At 37.5% G+C, this 18704-nt stretch overlaps 1 protein-coding gene across 1 annotated transcript in view; it reads right to left on the reverse strand.

Annotated features, from left to right (window-relative positions):
• Nucleotides 1-1515: 1515 nt before the first annotated feature.
• Nucleotides 1516-18704, reverse strand: part of pde11a (phosphodiesterase 11a) — a 55024-nt gene continuing 37835 nt past the window's right edge. Inside the window, exons 15-20 of the mRNA XM_058623023.1 lie at nt 11082-11182; nt 10809-10886; nt 10654-10717; nt 10395-10469; nt 9273-9356; nt 1516-4611 (exon numbers count right to left, since the gene is read on the reverse strand). Of these exons, the coding sequence (XP_058479006.1) occupies nt 4297-4611; nt 9273-9356; nt 10395-10469; nt 10654-10717; nt 10809-10886; nt 11082-11182 (717 nt within the window). The 3' untranslated portion in view covers nt 1516-4296. The remainder of the gene's footprint in view (nt 4612-9272; nt 9357-10394; nt 10470-10653; nt 10718-10808; nt 10887-11081; nt 11183-18704) is intronic.

Below are 18704 nucleotides of genomic sequence, written 5' to 3' on the forward strand. Positions count from 1 at the left end.
TTGAAGCGAAGTCTACCTTAACTGTATGAGACCTTAATTCAAGTCTACACATTGTGTTTTCTCTGACCACCATGTCCTTGTTTTTTAAATCCCTGAAATTAAAATTCCTACAAAAAAAGATTTAACTAAAGAGTTGTTTGGACCTGCTAACTGAAATTTAACCCCTGTGTCAAAAACACGTGAGAGCTTTTGAATGTGATGGATGTACCTTTTTTTTGTTACTGTCCACCTCTGTAAACTGTAGTAACATCCATGTACATTTTGTCCATGCTGTTTGTGCAATAAATTGATTAAAGTTTAACTACTAAATAACCTGTCACGACTCTTTGGAGCGCACAGACAACACTGTAAAGACCGCAGAGACAACCCCCCCCCTCTCTCTCGCACATCATTTCCTGTTCAGCTCTTCAACGGTAGCCTTTAGTTATGTTGTCACACAGTGCTCGGAGGGTCAACTGGATCCTGAGAGCTGTGTATTTTATTATTTGCTCTTCCTCTCAACCTGCACCACTAAGCTCAAGGTAGTCCAGCAGAGAGGCGTTTAACACAACCTGTCTTTTGCTTCTTGGCAGGCTTTTAGTGTTTTTTTTTTCACTTCACACAGGCTCATTTGGGAATCATCTTCACCCACACAGCCACCCACACACTGCCTGCTGACGTCACCACCACCTTACAACAGCAACAGAAGTCAGCCTTGGACAATGAAATACACTGCAGCCATTGCAATCCTCACACTGTGTTTTAATACCTAGGATTTTTGTGGATGGACATGATGTTTACATATATATATGTGTATATATATATATATATATGTACATATATATATACATACATATATGTATATATATATATATGTGTATATATACGTATATATGTATATGTGTATATATATATATTGTGTTGTGTTGTGTTACATGTACCCATACAGGCTACATGGGTGTATATATGTATATATATTCATGTTTGTGTAGATTAAGATAATTCCTATCATTATTTTATTCCTATTATTTCGCATCATGCATCAATCTTCCTGCATTTTTTTTTCTTAATGAATGTCTGCAGTGTTTCATTGAGAGATACAGTTTTGCGTGCAATGACGCATTTGTCCACATGAGGGCAGCACTGCACCGAGAGACACACTGGAAACGGTGGCGCAGGAACAGTGAAGGCCATTTAATTCAGTGAAAGTGGTAATACTGGGTAATAGAAACATGCTTCCTGCAGTTGTTTTTTTTTTTTTTACTATTATTTATTGTAATGCTTTTAGCAATGTCTTTAAAAGTACTTGTGTATTTTTAGCATTTAAACCCAGAAAGAAACAAGTCGGTTGACAGATAAATATGGGGCAAAAGTGCAATCATTTTTGTGTGACTGAAGATTCTCAATCATCCAGGTAATTTTTCAATTAAAGTAATGTAGTAGTTGTATAAATGATGCAACATGGAAATAACCTATTCACTTCCAATGATTCCGTCTTGCTCTTGTAAGAATAAGAATAAGCGAGAGCACACAACGTAGCAGCATATTTTTATTTAAACTCTAAACAGAAACATTGCACATTTGCCTTTTCATGCCTTACGGTTTCCTTAGTGTATCCCGCCAAAAAAAACAAAACCCAGAGTCCAAACTGGTAAGAGGAGAGAAGAAACACAAGAAGAAGCACATTACAATGCAAAGAAAAGACAAGACAGGTCGACCACATGGAGACCTCATAGAAAAATAGAACAGCAATATTCATAGTCACGGAACATGATGCAATAGAATTTAAGTCATGCATTTCAGATGAAACAATGTGTTTACTAATGAGGTTCAAAATACGAGGTATTCATTGGCTCACACGTTTTGCTACATTCTTAGCAAGTGGTTGAATTTAATACTGCATAAAACATGCAATTCATCATTTTTCTGGTCGACTTCAGTTCAGCTCTTCGGCCAAAGTACATTAGAGCACACCGATCCATGCCACACAGTGTGCACAGTCACGTTTTAAACTCCAATTAACAAAGGTACAACACAATTCAAAAGGCAAAGTCCCACTCAAGAATACTTACAGTAAAAATACAAATGAAAAATAACAGCCTGTGACTACATGGGCACTTCAGAGTGTGCTACAAGTCTTCTGTCCTCTGCAGATTTGATTTGTTTGGATTTGTGAGCTTCAAGATAAAGAAAATCAAATTTAAAGAAACCTTTTGGGAAAATCACATATTTGCTTACTGTGGAAAAGATTGAAGCTAATGATAATTTTATATTAAGTGATACCTAAGAAGGAGCCATATTTGACCACCATGTTGCAGCCATAATGGACAAACTAAACATCTTTGAAGGTTCTCCAACACTCACTACAGCGAGGGATACTCATCTGAAACATCCAACTCCACTAGTAAATGTTGTAAAAATGTTCATATTGTGCATTTAAATACTGCTACAGCTTGTTAACAGTTGGTCCCATCCAACAGAAACAGAATCTGCTCATCAGCACCTCTAAAACTAACAATGGATCGCCATTGTTTAAAATTTGTTACTGAAAATATAAAGAATACAGAAACAAAACAAGCTTATGTGAGAGGTGTTGTTAGGTGGATCACTGTGTTTCCTCTGGACTGAGCTAGGCTAATTTAGGGTTGCCAACCGTTCCGTAAAATAAGGATGTGTCCCGTATTTCAAAGAGAAAAGATTTGTTCCTTATTTCCTTATTCAGTAATTCATGCAAAACCATGATTGAGTGTGATTTGAGGGGGAAAATCGCTGCTCTCCATCTGTCGTTCATCACTATCCAACAGAAAATGGGCACTCTTAATTGGGGCATCCAATTCTCTATCGTAAATAGGTAAAATGGCGACAGGAGGATACTGCTCAGGGAGAAAGATGCCAGATGTCATAGATGTCATTTATTACATTGCAAACAATGTAATAAATGATAATATCGATTTTTAAACTCCTGTTTGGTTGATAGCACGTTACAGACATAGAAATACTATTGTGTAGCAGAGAAACTGCATATTTTACTTAAATGTGACAGTGGAATTCTGTAGTTTGTGGGTGTAATGTAACGTGCAGTATATTAACAGTATAACGGAGTTTCTTATTTTCAGGAAGTTGGCAACCCGAGGCTAACTTTCGGGACAAAAAGGGACCAGAAGACTGATCTACAGCCAAACTGCTGATGCTGATGCAGATGCAGCGTCTCCGTGTCCAGCAGAAAGCAAATATGTGTATTTTGATGCGTTCATTTTAACATAGTTGAATTAGTCGCTTTACTAGTTCTGTCTAATGTTTTGAAATGTAAGTGTTAAATCAAGGTAGATAAACTATGTTCTTGCAGAGATTACTAAAACAACTTCATCAAGGCACATTGTGTGTGTTTGTGCACATGTGTGCGTGTGTGTGTGTATGTGCTGCACACATGTCTGCGCACAAGTGTGTGTACAAGTGAGACCCCGCATTTATAAAATTGGGCGAAATAGATTTAACTATAACTTCAGTGGTTTGTGGCCAATGTGGGCAAAACTGCAGTCATTGGTTTTTACTAATTATGGCAACAACAAAAAAAATACATCATGGTTCAATATACGATCTAAAGAATCTAGGTGAGGAGGAGGCCATGCATTTTTCATTAGGGTCTTAAAACAAGGCACAGGAAGGGAGGGAGCGGAGCACTCAATTTGCATTGCAAGCACTGTCACAGGTCCTGCTGTTCCCGCATCCCTTCATCCTTCAGAGACTCTGCAGCCATTACAATCCAGAGCTTGCAGGGGTTGGTTTTTTTTTTTTTATTTTTTATTTTTTTTTTTTAAACAGCACTTGTAAATAACTCAATAGCCTATGTACACATTTACAAAAAAATATCTCTGTTACCCCAGAAAAAATGTGAGCAAGAAGAAAATACCAATAGCAATACTAACCACAGCAGAGACAAATATTCCTTTTCCAATATTCCCCCATGCCATGTTGTGCTGAAAATGTGTGCAATGCCCAGAATTAGCTCACTGCTTAACGTGTTGACACAGTGTTTTTCAGATGCCTTTCTGACATCAGCTGGTGTCGTCAGCTGATTTGTAGCTGCTCCAACAAGCTTGCCAAACACAGCTCTGTCAGCCACGAAGACTGAAGGGAGCATATAAACCTCTATGATAGCGCCGCACTCAAGTCTAAAGCTCATCTCTAGTAGCTAAAGCGAAGACGAGCAGAGCCCAAGAACCTCTGCATGCACTGCACTGCACAGCTGTCTCTGTTGCAGGCTGCATTTAAGAGGAAATAAGCCGAAAACGATCAGCATGAAGGTGGCAGCACCAGCTAACTAACAGGTTTAGATGTTGTGCCATCAGCATCATTGCTGCTGCTGCTGCTGCTACTGTTGCTGCTGCTGCTGCTGCTGCTGCTGTTGCTGCTGCTGTTGCTGCTGCTGCTGCTGCTGCTGCAGCAAGGTGTGCTGCCACTTTTGGCCACAGTGCAGCCACTGGTTTCTGTGCTTTCAACGCTGCATGGGCTTGTTGGTGCAGACGTGCTCTGGCCACGTTGTCTCTTCTTGTTCAGTTCCTCCCATTTGGACCTGTTCGCTTTGATCAAGTCAAGCATCGGCTGGAGTTTCGGATTCAACTGTACCAGAGTCTGGAGACAGAGAAGAAACACTTTGGTTTGCAAACAATCTGTAATACTGCAAATCATGATTCATATGGAAATTAGTATTAAATGTATTAAAGGTCCAGTGTGTAACATACAGAGGGTTTACTATATGTAAGTATGTTTGTATAAGTGTTAAATCCCTTTGAAATTAAATAAAAAAGAAAGAAAAGACTTTCATAACATTAGAATAAGCCTTTTTTTATTTATAACATAAGATAAAATAGTCCTTTATTTGTCCCGCAGTGAGGAAATGAACATTGTTAAAGCAGCAAAGACAGTAAGGATGAATATAATAAATAATAAACATGCATTACCAAAAAATTTACAATATATAAAGATATTAACATTAAGTAGACTATAAAAGACTATAAAAATGTGTTAAAATAAAATGTAGAATGTACATTATAGACAGTTTGTGTCTAGACAACATTTTTTCTTATAAATAAATACAGTACCTTGTGATGCCAGACATGCAACATTAGTAATCCAGTGAAATGTTTATCTAAACTAATTTAATGATAAAAGCTGCTAATTAGCACTAAGCTGCAGCCGAGGCTATGGGGAATGTCAGCGTTGGTGCTAGAGGAAGAAATCCAGCTCATCAATGATCACAGATCATACAGAGGCCAACAAATGACATTTATTACATTATATGCTTCTGTGCGTGTGTGTATCTATGTGGGTTTATGTACATATGTGGGGATGTTGTTGTTCTATCTATCTATTTGTCTGTCTGTATGTGTGTATGGACATACTGTAGGTGTATACAGTATGTACATCGGCATGTATGTATGGATGAATGTGTGTATGGATGTATTTTTATCTGTCTGTCTGTCTGTCTGTCTGTCTGTCTATCTATCTATCTATCTATCTATCTATCTATCTATCTATCTATCTATCTATGTATCCACCATCAAATAATTCAAAGCCACACATGTAATGGTAAATGGTCTGTATTTATATGGCGCTTTTCTGGTCTTGATGAACACTCAAAGCTGTTTCCCACTACAGTTCTGCCTTTCACTTCCATTCACTCACACTTTCATACAGTGCATCTTTGTGCAGCGTATCTTTCATACTCATTCACACGCTGCCGGCACAGCCATCAGGAGCAAAGTGGGTTAACATGGGTTAACGTCTTGCTCCAAGGACACATCGGCATGTAGACTAGCGGAATCAAACCCACACCCGTCAAGTTGAAAGACCCCACTTCCCCCCCACCCCCCCCACCCACCCACCCAAAGTAAACCTCATGGTGGCACCAGAGAAAAGGTCAGGGCATCACCAAAGTTGCTAACTTTGAAAATTGAACGTAAACGTGTTTCTCATCGTGCAACAAACACAATATGTTATTCATCCAGACGGTTAGAGGAGACTTTGATGTTTGGATCTGTGAAATGAATTTAGATCAGAGGCACAGCTGATACATGGGGCTAGAAAAGTTGCACATTCTTCATCAAAAATCACTATAACGCCTAAAACAAATGCAAGAAAACAGACAACAGCTGACGACCATAACAGCCTCATATAGTCGCTTAATGGCAGCAGCCCATCAAATGCCTGCTCTTTAAAGATTAGAAGCGTGTGTATCACTGAGATAGGTTGCATTTGTCTTTTTTTCCCCCTCTGTGCTAAACTGTAAGTGGCAGTGAGGCAAAATAAATTACCTGCTGGTAATTTATTAAAATGACAGGGAGGATTTTGTTCCCTCTGTTCCGTTAACAGTGTCTTCTGTGTCCGTTTGATTTCGAGGACGGTCCGTGTGATTACTTATTGTTTCATTAACCCTGTTTCATATGGAAATATAACATATGGGAGTGCGTGCCACATTGAAAACAATGGAATCTTCTGGAGTTTAACAGGCAGCCATTGTGGAAGTGAGTTAAATAAATAGGTATACTGTATCCACGCTGGGGACGGTGAGTGTATTGTTTGCTTGAATGGGGAATCAAATCTGTTGTAACACAGCCTGCAATTAACTGAGCTTTACATAAATATGCAAAGCAGTCCTATATAAGCGAGTGTTTTTAAACAATTCTAAACAAGTGAATGTAGGAAGAAAATACCATTCAAACAACAACTCTGTAACGTGGCCAAGCTAAGAAAGCAGGACTCAGTCGTCACGTTCGTTCCTCATTTGTATTAATATGTGAATAATTCATACTGTTGTAACTGCTGGGATGTGTGCTAATTTATGAAATTATGGAACACAGCAACACGAGAGCACAACAGTGATTTCCATTTCTGTGATTTGAGATAAAGTCAATGGTCAGTGACATTCCTGGATTCAAAAATCTAAATGATCAGCAATAATGTGCAACTGAAATGATAAATAAATAACTCAGTCAACAGAAAGTGAGTGTGCATCCATTGTGATGAATATCTGTTTTTGTTTTTTTTTATTATTTTTAGCTAAAAGGTCAAACATCCTCCAGTTCCTGCTTCTCAAATGGGAGGATTTGTTGTTTTAGGAGATTGTAAATGAGTTATTTTAGGGCTTTAGACTTTTGGACTTGGGCTTCAGAAAAACATTCACTGTTGTAGTGTGTTTATATATTTGTTCTGTTGTTATTACAGCTGTGGTCGTAGTATGTTGTAAACTTCCTTCCTTTATTATCTTTGAACAGATAATGGGACTCATAGGATGTCATTTATCACAGCAACAGTATAAAAATAAAATAAAAAAAATAACTGTGTTAGAGGTTAGTTAGATTTGTATAATTAATCGAGAAAACCATTAACAACAATCATTATCTTGGATGTGGAACACTGGTTCATAATATATGATAAATTGACTTTTACAAAGTATTCACTGCTGTCAACAATATTACTTCTGTGATAAAGCTTACCCGTGTGTACCTGGATTTGCTATCTTTTTAGGACCTTAAAGGCATAAACACTGACCTTGTCAGGACCAGTAGTCCTCATGGAGACTATAAAACCTGGTCCTCATGAGGCAGAACCTCAGTTTCTGAGGAACTGGTCAGGTTTTAGTGCTAGGATTTGAACTGTGGTTTGGTTAAGATCAGCGGCAAATGGTGACGTTAAGGAAAGGGCTTTGTTTAAACTGTCCAAATGAATGAAAGACATCGCAGTGTCCTAAGAAGACTAGAATAGCTGCCCGAACCTGTGTGTGTATGTGTTTGATGACAAAAAGGACATCATCACACTGCTGTAACTGTAAGCTTCAAGAACAGTGATCATCTTTATGGTTTGTCTAATCTGCTGGTTAAAAGAAGGTGAGATCTCCCTATGTTCCCGATTTCTCTGCAGAAACACAGTCTGTGGAACATTGGCAATGCTTTGCCAAGTTTATTATTAACATAATTATTATTATTACTATTATTATTATTGTTCTAATGTAGGAAAGAAAGAGAGAGAGAAAGAGAAAGAGTGTCATTTGCTGGGGTATAGAGATGGAAGGTTATATAATGGGGGATTAATATTCCACAAAGTAGCCAGCCACCACCAGGAGGAGGAGATCAGCAAGATCAAGAACAAGATCTCTTCCACCCACGGACAAAAACCCTGCCGCCTCCAAACTTCCTCTCTTCTCCCCCCTTGCAAGTTTAATTGGCAGCAGCACGATCGTGAGCTCCGTATCTGCATTCTCCAAACATCAGCCTTCACATGACGCCGTGTGGAGACAAAAAAACTCCCCACGCAGACAACACACACCACTTTGATGCTTTTGTATTTCCACAACACAGACAACAGCAACAGCGGTGAAACCAGAACCCCCCCCCCCCCCCACACATACACACACTAGTCTGCTTTAGACATTGATTCTGTGATAAGTCAATAGACGTGAAGATGATGCATTGTTTGTTTTCCACTAATGTGTTTTCAATGTGACAGTAAAAAAAGAAGCTGAACAGAACGGAAGCAGAGAAATCGCCCCGTGCGCTGTAAGAGATGACTGAACGACTTCATCGTTGACCTCTTTCACAATTCGTCCTGCCTGTGTTTGACTTTCATGAATTCACCTTCAGCGCTCCTCATCTCTTTACAACCCTGATCTCCTCAGTAAGTCTGCCTTCTTCCTCCCACACAGCCACTGCTGCCAGCTGTGGGAGGGGCAGGTGAGAACTCTTGACGTCATTCACACACACACACATTACTACACCAGCGAGTACGCTGCATAGATTTCCATTATCTATACACGACTATAATTCCCTCAGAGATAATCACTGACTCTAACTCTTGCTCTGCTGCCATCAGACAATAAAATCAGCCTCTTTTTCTGCGTCACAGAGGAAAAGCATGTAGTACAGAGTTGGTCCCTTTTTTTATTGCTGTGCACTGAAGCTAAAAGTACACTGTCTTATGAGAGGGGACTTAACCTGACTAACATCACAGCACTGTACACACACTCCACTACCTTGGAGCTTTCTTGCAGTCACAAAGTGCACTCTCATTCTGCTTTTCTAAAAAAAAAAACCTTGAGGTTGCTTCAATAGATGCATTTTTCTTCATTTCATTCAGAAATATGTGGTTAGAAAGAAAGCTGATTGGTAGTTTGTGGCAGTGACATCAGTTGGGGGGGGGACAATAGCTGAGGAGGGACCGCAGCTTTACCTCATGTCAAAGGCTGACGTGCACGACAAGTGTCACACAAAAGAAGGCCATAGAGCATCGAGAGTTACCTCATACAACGGAGCACAAATTCCATCAATCCACTCCAGCTGGAGCCCCGGCAACTCGTCCTTCCTGTTTCGATCAAAGATGGCCTGAAACAAAACGGACACAATTTCATTTGCATGTGCTTTCATTTGTGCTCGCAAAAGTCTGTTAAATATCAGGCTACAAGTCGAGGCTTTCTGTCCCTAATGTGCTGCTGTTACTCCTTTGGTTCAAGAAAAGTCCCTCAGCTCTCAAGACAACCATGCTTATTTCATGTATATTTTCTATTCTCCTTCATTCTTCTGTGGCCTCAAACCTAAGAGGCTCTACCCAGGCTGTGCCTCAGAGATAGTTACTGGGCTATGACTTAGAACTTAATATTTAATTTCCAACACCCACACGTGGAGCGGCGAAGGTTTGACATAAGCGGCAGACCTGAGGCAATTGCATTAGCTATTTCATTCAGAGAAGAGGCAATGTGGCCCGGCTCGATTAGTCAACAGCCATTAATTGCTTGCACAAAGCTGTTGGCTTTTCTTTTTCCCTCTTAAAGAACTCGCAACACAGTGCAGCCTTCAAAGCTCCTCAATCAAAGAGACAGTGGGCTACTCCTCTGCTGTGGGGCTACAGCTCTGAGTCATGAATGAAGACAAATATCTTAAACTGGACTAAAGACTTTCTCTGTAAGTCTTATTATTATTATTATTATTATTATAGTTTAGATTATCTCTGCTATCAGCAGCAAGTTTTGTGGAGCACCATCCTCCTTTGTTTACAAGTGAATGTAAATAAAGGTCAGTATTTGATTGCTGTTTGTTTCCAGTTTGTTTTTCTTTTGTTTTGTTAAGTTTTTTCTGTTACACGCTACACAGTAGTGCACAGATTTGCTCTTGGCACAGCAGTGAGGCAGTGGAGCGGTCAAGCTGACGATACAGTTTTCTCACACTGGGAGACACAAGCGCTCGTGTTTCCCTTATATACGCGGTCAGTATATAATGTACATTTGCAACTGCGGAAGAAATATATCTCCAGCAGCATCCACCTGAGGGAGTCATGCAAGCCAAGGAAAATAAAAAGGAAAGAAAGAAAGAAAGAAAGAAAGAAAGAAAGAAAGAACTAAGCCAGGGACGGCTCAGCAGACTCACTGAGGGTGTGAGCTTTAGCTCTGATCTCTCTCTGTCACCCTGCTCAAAGAACTCGCTGGTCACCAACTCTGCCACCTGGAAAGACAGAAGCAGGACAGCAGCCTAAAGTAGTGACACTATGTGGTCCTGTTATGTGCACAAGACAGAGAAAAACAGTTTGGGGTCTCATATCAGAGAGTGTTTGGTGTTTTATGTTTTATCGTGAAAATGTTTGTTCAAAAACAATCAAAACAGTTTTCTTATTTCAAATATTCCTCACCTTGCGTGATATATCCCAAGGTTTAGTCACAGCACCAAGATCACAAGCAGTCATCATCATGGATCTGAGAGGAGAGCAGAGCAATATGTAATTTCATTACATATTTAGAATAAACCTTTCATTTTAAATTTTGAATTCTGAATGCAGAACATCACCTGCACATGTCTCGATGGGCCTTTACATTCCAGTTGTACTCCCCTTTATTGACCAGCTCAAAGAAGCTGTTTCTGTTCCTGCAGGGAAACACACAGCAGTTTGCTCATGCAAGTGCACACTACATATACTCCACAAGGGGGCAGTACTACCTAAAAGACAAACGTACAATAAACGGCTTCATAAATGGACACAGGCAGAGCGACTGAGACAGAAAAAAGAAGGCACAGTTGTGATTTAACAGTGTAATAAGCATCGTGTTTACAGGAACTTACTCAAAGTAAAGAGTGAGGTCTGTCGCCAGAATGGACTGTTTGAGCAGCTGCATGAGGTCGCTGTACTCTGTGGACGACAGGTTGGAGAAGATATTGTGGCCCTGAAGAGAAAAAATACAGACATAAGCACGCGTCAGAATTCAAACACAGGACGTGTCACTGCTCTTGCATGAATTGTTGTTTGTCATTAACCCCCAGAGTGAGTTTTTGCACTCCACATTGAATTAGTTCATATTCCTCAAAAAAAAAAACAGTTGATCTTACACCATGACACTGTTCATACCCCTGCCCTGATATTATTACTGATCAATCATCTGTTTCTGGCTCTTTTGAAAAGGCATTATTGCTAAATGTATGCATTATGCATCATGATTTAATCATAATCATTTGATGATGGGGGTTTATTGATGTATCACAGAGATACATGGAACTATGTAGAATTTTCAGCTGCTTTGTACTCTGCCTTTGTGCATGACGGTGTAAGCTATAGCCAAGGTCCAGAGCTGAAGAGCTTTCAATCGTTCCAGTGATTCAAACACTGAAGTGAATGAAATCAGTATAATAATGGAAAGAACATAATGGCAAAAAAGGAAATCTGTCATGTTTTTCCCACTTGACAAAACCACTGGTTTTACAGATACAATTAACAATGGCTCTGTTTATTACGCAGGTGTCCCAGGAAGATACGACAGTGAACAAACCAGGTCCGTCTTCAAACTCACATCCTATATGTTGTCTTATTTCTTGCCTTAAAAAGGTGTTGAATTCATGTTGTTTTCACTGTGCTGTATACAAACACACCTAACTTGAATATTAAATACAGGGTAAAAAGAGTTATTTTTGTCCCATCTCCACCCAAATAAAATGAATGTGGAGCCACAAAACCTATTTGACCCATCATAACATGTGTACATCTTTTTATACAGATATATTTTGTATATAAAAAAACAACAGTTTGTTGCATGTATGAACTACAAAAAGAAAACTGTTGACATTTCTAGTTTTTTATTTTTCGTCAAGTCTTTCCATTGTTTGTGGCAAGTTAATGAAATTAAAAGTAACCAACTTTGAAATAAATGCTGCAATATTTGGATTGTATGTAAGTCATGCTTGAGAAAACCTGCCTTTTGACGTAGACATTGTATTTATCACTCTGAGCTCTAAGAAATGTATTTTTTAAATACAGAGGGGCTGAAGAGCTACATGTGGCTCTAGAGCTGCAGGTTGCAGACCCCTGATTTGAACATTTTATTTTATATATATACATATATATAGTCTGAGAATATAAGTAATGTAGATGTTCATCCCCCACAATGGAATCCTTTCTGCTCACAATCCCATAATACAATGTGTCACGTGTAATAAATGTGAGAATTAGAGTCGTGCAACACCACAGCAGCCAGAGACAATGATTCATATCTGTCTGCATCTATCGATACAAACAAGTCGGTTGTTTTGGCTTTTCCTATTGTGACGCGTCAACAAGTCCTTCATGAAAAAGTCCTGTTATCTCAATTAAACCTAATGAAAATGAAGTTGGATGAAGGATGGATTAAAGGTGGACAGGAGGAGAGCCAGCAGCTCAGCTCTAATAAACAAGCATCATCGCTCACTTGAGACTCTATCATTAAAGCGGGCATTTCCCCATCATGTATTGTACATTCATTTAGCACTTAGACACCTTCTGCTAGAGAATGGAGAGCCTGTCTGTGGAGAAAATAGAAGATGAAGGGGTGATAACAGATAGGAAGCAGAATGGGAGGACAATAATGAGACGTAAAAAAAAACTATCTAACAATATATTTAAAACTGAATGACCATTTCTCCTGACAATTCAGTTCTGCAAACTGTCTCAGCTGGTCCGCGGATCGCCTTCATCAGCTCATGTGTGAATACTGAAGTGCATAACAACAGATTTCCCTCATTGTGTCACAATCGGAGAAGATGAAGGAGGAAGGCGAGTGAAATGGCACGAGAGAACGACGAAGGGGGAAATTCAAAGGTACAGAGGGTTTTAAAAACGTCACGATTTAGTCCTCAATGATTCGTGAGAACCAGAGGACTAAATCGTGAGCTGTCTCTTCTACTTGAATTAGCCACGCTATTCATTTATATGCTAATGGGACAGTGGTTGTCCTATCCCCAGTATCAACAACAACAACAAAAAAAAAACATTATGATATTCAGAGCAAACATTTGTCAGCTCACTGTGTTGTCAGCGCCGCGATAATGAAGAGACAGTGGAACCTACACGGCTAAGCCTCATCTCAGCTGCTCCCTCAAACATCTTTAATTACAACTTCACGCAAACCTAGTCACCTGGTAAAATGTCTCTCTCTCAGGCAATTACCACCAAATCTATCGCCTCTGTAATTACATTGATTTGAGGGCAGCTTGAGCTATTTGTTTAGTCGCTCACGTAGAACAGCCGTTAAGGCAATATATGGTTACCTTCAGGCTCAACTTCCAACGTTTTGATTAATTTACATGCTTACAGAAGGTAAGAAGAAAGATATGAAGTACAAAGGACTGTTCACTTGATTCTGGACAGCAGAATATTGGGACAAAATTGGGACAGAACCAGGCTAGTTGTTTCCTAATGATTCTAGTCATTGTGCTGTGCTAAAATAAACTAAGCTAAGCTAACCCCATCATCTGATTATCGTGGAATTAAAGTCACTCTTGATAAGAAAATGTCACTGCATTTCATTGAGGTGAGATGTTCCAGCACAAGGTTATAATAGTATTAGTTCATAAGCTTTTTTTTAGTTTTGACTTGTTTTTAAAATGACCTAGTTTTAATAAGTTTTTAGAGCGGGTTTTCTCTTTTTTATTAGATTTTTGAAAATGCTAAGTTTTAGTTTAGTTTTTGTGTTAGTTTTAGTTTTTTGTACTATGGAGTATGCAAAATGCAAAAAGGTCATAATAAGTATTGTGTGTCATTAAAAACCCAACAAAAGGTGCCATTTTAAAATGTATTAGGACAAACGAACAACCATCCCTGAGTCAACAACAGTCTACAAAAAAATGTGCATAATATTGCTGAGGATGGATGCAGTTAGTGTGCCAGGTCAAACTCAAATAGCCAAAAGACTAAAGACACACATGAACATAACAAACTACACAATTCCACGGCGAAATTTCGAGCGTGCCTGCTGTTCTTGCTGCCGATGTCGTCGGGTGCAGGACTTGTGCTGGTAAAGGAGAAACATTTGGGTGGATTGAACCTTTAAAACTTGAAGTATTTAGACAAAGTGGTATTTTGGTGGAATCACCCATTAAAAGAGACTGACTCTTAAGGTGTGAGGATTGTGTATGTGGAAATTATTAGCAGTTTTTTGCAATTTTTGTCGCCATGGTTGCTCAAACGCTTAGAAAAGTTATAGCCCGCCATTCTCGATCAAACCGCATGTTTTGATATAGGATGTGTGGAGGTTTTCTTTAAAACTGTCAAACTATAACATTTAAGTCGAATTTTAGACAACATACTAAACTATGACATTTTTGCCAAATTTTGGACGACATACTAAACTATGACATGTCAGTTTAGTATCTCATCCAAAATTTGACAAAAATGTCATACTTTAGTATGTTGGTCAAAATTTGACAAAGATGTCATAGTTTAGTAAGTCGTCCAAAAACTCAAAAAAAGTCATAGTTTCATATGTCGTCCAAAATCAGACAAAAATGTCATAGTTTAGTATGTTGTCCAAAATGTGACAAAAATGTCATAGTTTAGTATGTCGTCCAATATATGACAAAAATGTCATAGTTTAGTATGTCGTCCAAAATCTGACAAAAATGTCATAGTTTAGTATGTTGTCCAAAATCTGACAAAAATGTCACAGTTTATTATGTTGTCCAAAATTTTTTAAAATGTCACAGTTTAGTATGTTGTCCAAAATGTGACAAAAATGTCATAGTTTAATATGTTGTCCAAAATTTGACCAAAATGTCACAGTTCAGTATGTTGTCCAAAATATGACAAAAATGTCATAGTTTAGTATGTCGTCCAAAATTTGACAAAAAAGTCATACTTAAGTATGTTGTCCAAAATCTGACAAAAATGTCATAGCTAAGTATGTCGTCCAAAATTTGACAAAAATGTCACAGTTTAGTTGGTGTCCAAAATTTGACCAAAATGTCACGTTTAGTATGTTGTCCAAAATGTGACAAAAATGTCATAGTCTAGTATGTCGTTCCAATATTTGACAAAAATGTCACAGTTTAATATGTTGTCCAAAATTTGACCAAAATGTCACAGTTTAGTTGGTGTCCAAAATTTGACCAAAATGTCACAGTTTAGTATGTTGTCCAAAATATTACAAAAAAGTCATACTTTAGTATGTCGTCTGAAATCTGTCAAAAATGTCATAGTTTAGTATGTTGTCCAAAATGTGACAAAAATGTCATAGTATAGTATGTCGTCTAAAACTTGCCAAAAACTCATACTTAAGTATGTTGTCTAAAATCTGACAAAAATGTCATAGTTTAGTATGGCGTCCAAAATTTGACAAAAAAGTCATACTTAAGTATGTCGTTCAAAATCTGTCAAAAATGTCATAGTCTAGTATGTCTTAAAAAATTTGACAAAAAAGTCATACTTTTTTAGTATGTCGTCCAAAATTTGACCAAAATGTCACAGTTTAGTATGTTGTCCAAAATATGACAAAAATGTCATGGTTAAGTATGTTGTCCAAAATCTCACAAAAATGTCATAGCTTAGTATGTCGTCCAAAATTTGACAAAAATGTCACAGTTTAGTTGGTGTCCAAAATTTGACCAAAATGTCACAGTTTAGTATGTTGTCCAAAATATGACAAAAATGTCATAGTTTAGTATGTTGTCCAAAATGTGACAAAAATGTCATAGCTTAGTTTGTCGTCCAAAATTTGACAAAAATGTCATAGTTTAGTATGTCGTCCAAAATTTGACAAAAAAGTCATACTTAAGTATGTCGTCCAAAACTTGCCAAAAAGTCATACTTAAGTATGTTGTCTAAAATCTGACAAAAGTGTCATAGTTTAGTATGTCATCCAAAATTTGACAAAAATGTCATAGTTTAATAAGTCGTCCAAAATCTGACAAAAATGTCATAGTTTAGTATGGCGTCCAAAATCTGACAAAAATGTCATAGTTTAGTATGTCGTCCAAAATTTGACAAAAACGTCATAGTTTAGAACGTTGTCCAAAAAGTCACAAAAATGTCATAGTTTAGTATGTCGTCCAAAATCAGACAAAAATGTCATAGTTTAGTATGTCGTCCATAAACTCACAAAAATGTCATAGTTTAGTATGTTGTACAAAATATGACAAAAATGTCATAGTATGTCGTCCAAAATCTGACAAAAATGTCATAGTTTAATATGTCATCCAAAATTTGACAAAAAAGTCATACTTAAGTATGTTGTCCAAAATTTGACAAAAAGGTCATAGTTTAGTATGTCGTCCAATATTTGACAGAAATGTCATAGTATAGAATGGCATCCAGAATGCGTTATTTATTTGTCAACGATGGGATTTGAACCAGCTTCCACCAAGAATGGATGGCACCCCTAAGGAAGCGTCATAGACCACTACGCCAACTGAAAGAATGCACTCCTGTCAAAAGTCACCCAAAAATGTCATAGTATAGTTTGTTGTCCAAAATTTTACAAAAAAGTCATACTTTAGTATGTCGTCTGAAATCTGTCAAAAATGTCATAGTTTAGTATGTTGTCCAAAATGTGACAAAAAGGTCATAGTTTAGTATGTCGTCCAATATTTGACAGAAACGTCATAGTATAGAATGGCATCCAGAATGCGTTATTTATTTGTCAACGATGGGATTTGAACCAGCTTCCACCAAGAATGGATGGCACCCCTAAGGAAGCGTCATAGACCACTACGCCAACTGAAAGAATACACTCCTGTCAAAAGTCATATGTCATAGTATAGTTTGTTGTCCAAAATTTTACAAAAAAGTCATATTTAGTATGTCGTCTGAAATCTGTCAAAAATGTCACAGTTTAGTTGGTGTCCAAAATTTGACCAAAATGTCACAGTTTAGTATGTTGTCCAAAATGTGACAAAAATGTCATAGTCTAGTATGTCGTTCCAATATTTGACAAAAATGTCACAGTTTAAGTATGTTGTCCAAAATGTGACAAAAATGTCATAGCTTAGTATGTCGTCCAAAATTTGACAAAAATGTCACAGTTTAGTTGGTGTCCAAAATTTGACCAAAATGTCACAGTTTAGTATGTTGTCCAAAATGTGACAAAAATGTCATAGTCTAGTATGTCGTTCCAATATTTGACAAAAATGTCACAGTTTAATATGTTGTCCAAAATTTGACCAAAATGTCACAGTTTAGTATGTTGTCCAAAATATGACAAAAATGTCATAGTTTAGTATGTTGTCCAAAATGTGACAAAAATGTCATAGCTTAGTATGTCGTCCAAAATTTGACAAAAATGTCATAGTTTAGTATGTCGTCCAAAACTTGCCAAAAAGTCATACTTAAGTATGTTGTCTAAAATCTGACAAAAGTGTCATAGTTTAGTATGTCGTCAAAGACTTGCCAAAAAGTCATACTTAAGTATGTCGTCCAAAATCTGACAAAAGTGTCATAGTTTAGTATATCGTCCAAAATCTGACAAAAATGTCATAGTTTAGTATGTCGTCCAAAATTTGACAAAAACGTCATAGTTTAGAACGTTGTCCAAAAAGTCACAAAAATGTCATAGTTTAGTATGTCGTCCAAAGTCAGACAAAAATGTCATAGTTTAGTATGTCGTCCAAAATCTGACAAAAATGTCATACTTTAGTATGTTGTCCAAAATTTGACAAAAATGTCATAGTTTAAGTATGTTGTCCAAAATGTGACAAAAATGTCACAGTTTAGTTGGTGTCCAAAATTTGACCAAAATGTCACAGTTTAGTATGTTGTCCAAAATGTGACAAAAATGTCATAGTCTAGTTTGTCGTTCCAATATTTGACAAAAATGTCACAGTTTAATATGTTGTCCAAGATTTGACCAAAATGTCACAGTTTAGTATGTTGTCCAAAATATGACAAAAATGTCATAGTTTAGTATGTTGTCCAAAATGTGACAAAAATGTCATAGCTTAGTATGTCGTCCAAAATTTGACAAAAATGTCACAGTTTAGTATGTTGTCCAAAATATGACAAAAATGTCATAGTTTAGTATGTTGTCCAAAATGTGACAAAAATATCATAGTTTAGTATGTCGTCCAAAATTTGATAGTTTAGTATGTCGTCCAATATTTGACAGAAATGTCATAGTATAGAATGGCATCCAGAATGCGTTATTTATTTGTCAACGATGGGATTTGAACCAGCTTCCACCAAGAATGGATGGCACCCCTAAGGAAGCGTCATAGACCACTATGCCAACTGAAAGAATACACTCCTGTCAAAAGTCACCCAAAAATGTCATAGTATAGTTTGTTGTCCAAAATTTTACAAAAAAGTCATACTTTAGTATGTCGTCTGAAATCTGTCAAAAATGTCATAGTTTAGTATGTTGTCCAAAATGTGACAAAAATGTCATAGTATAGTATGTCGTCCGAAATTTGACAAAAATGTCATACTTTAGTATGTCGTCCAAAATCGGACAA

Source organism: Solea solea, chromosome 2 (assembly GCF_958295425.1).
Source record: "Solea solea chromosome 2, fSolSol10.1, whole genome shotgun sequence".
Taxonomy (NCBI): Eukaryota; Metazoa; Chordata; class Actinopteri; order Pleuronectiformes; family Soleidae; genus Solea; species Solea solea.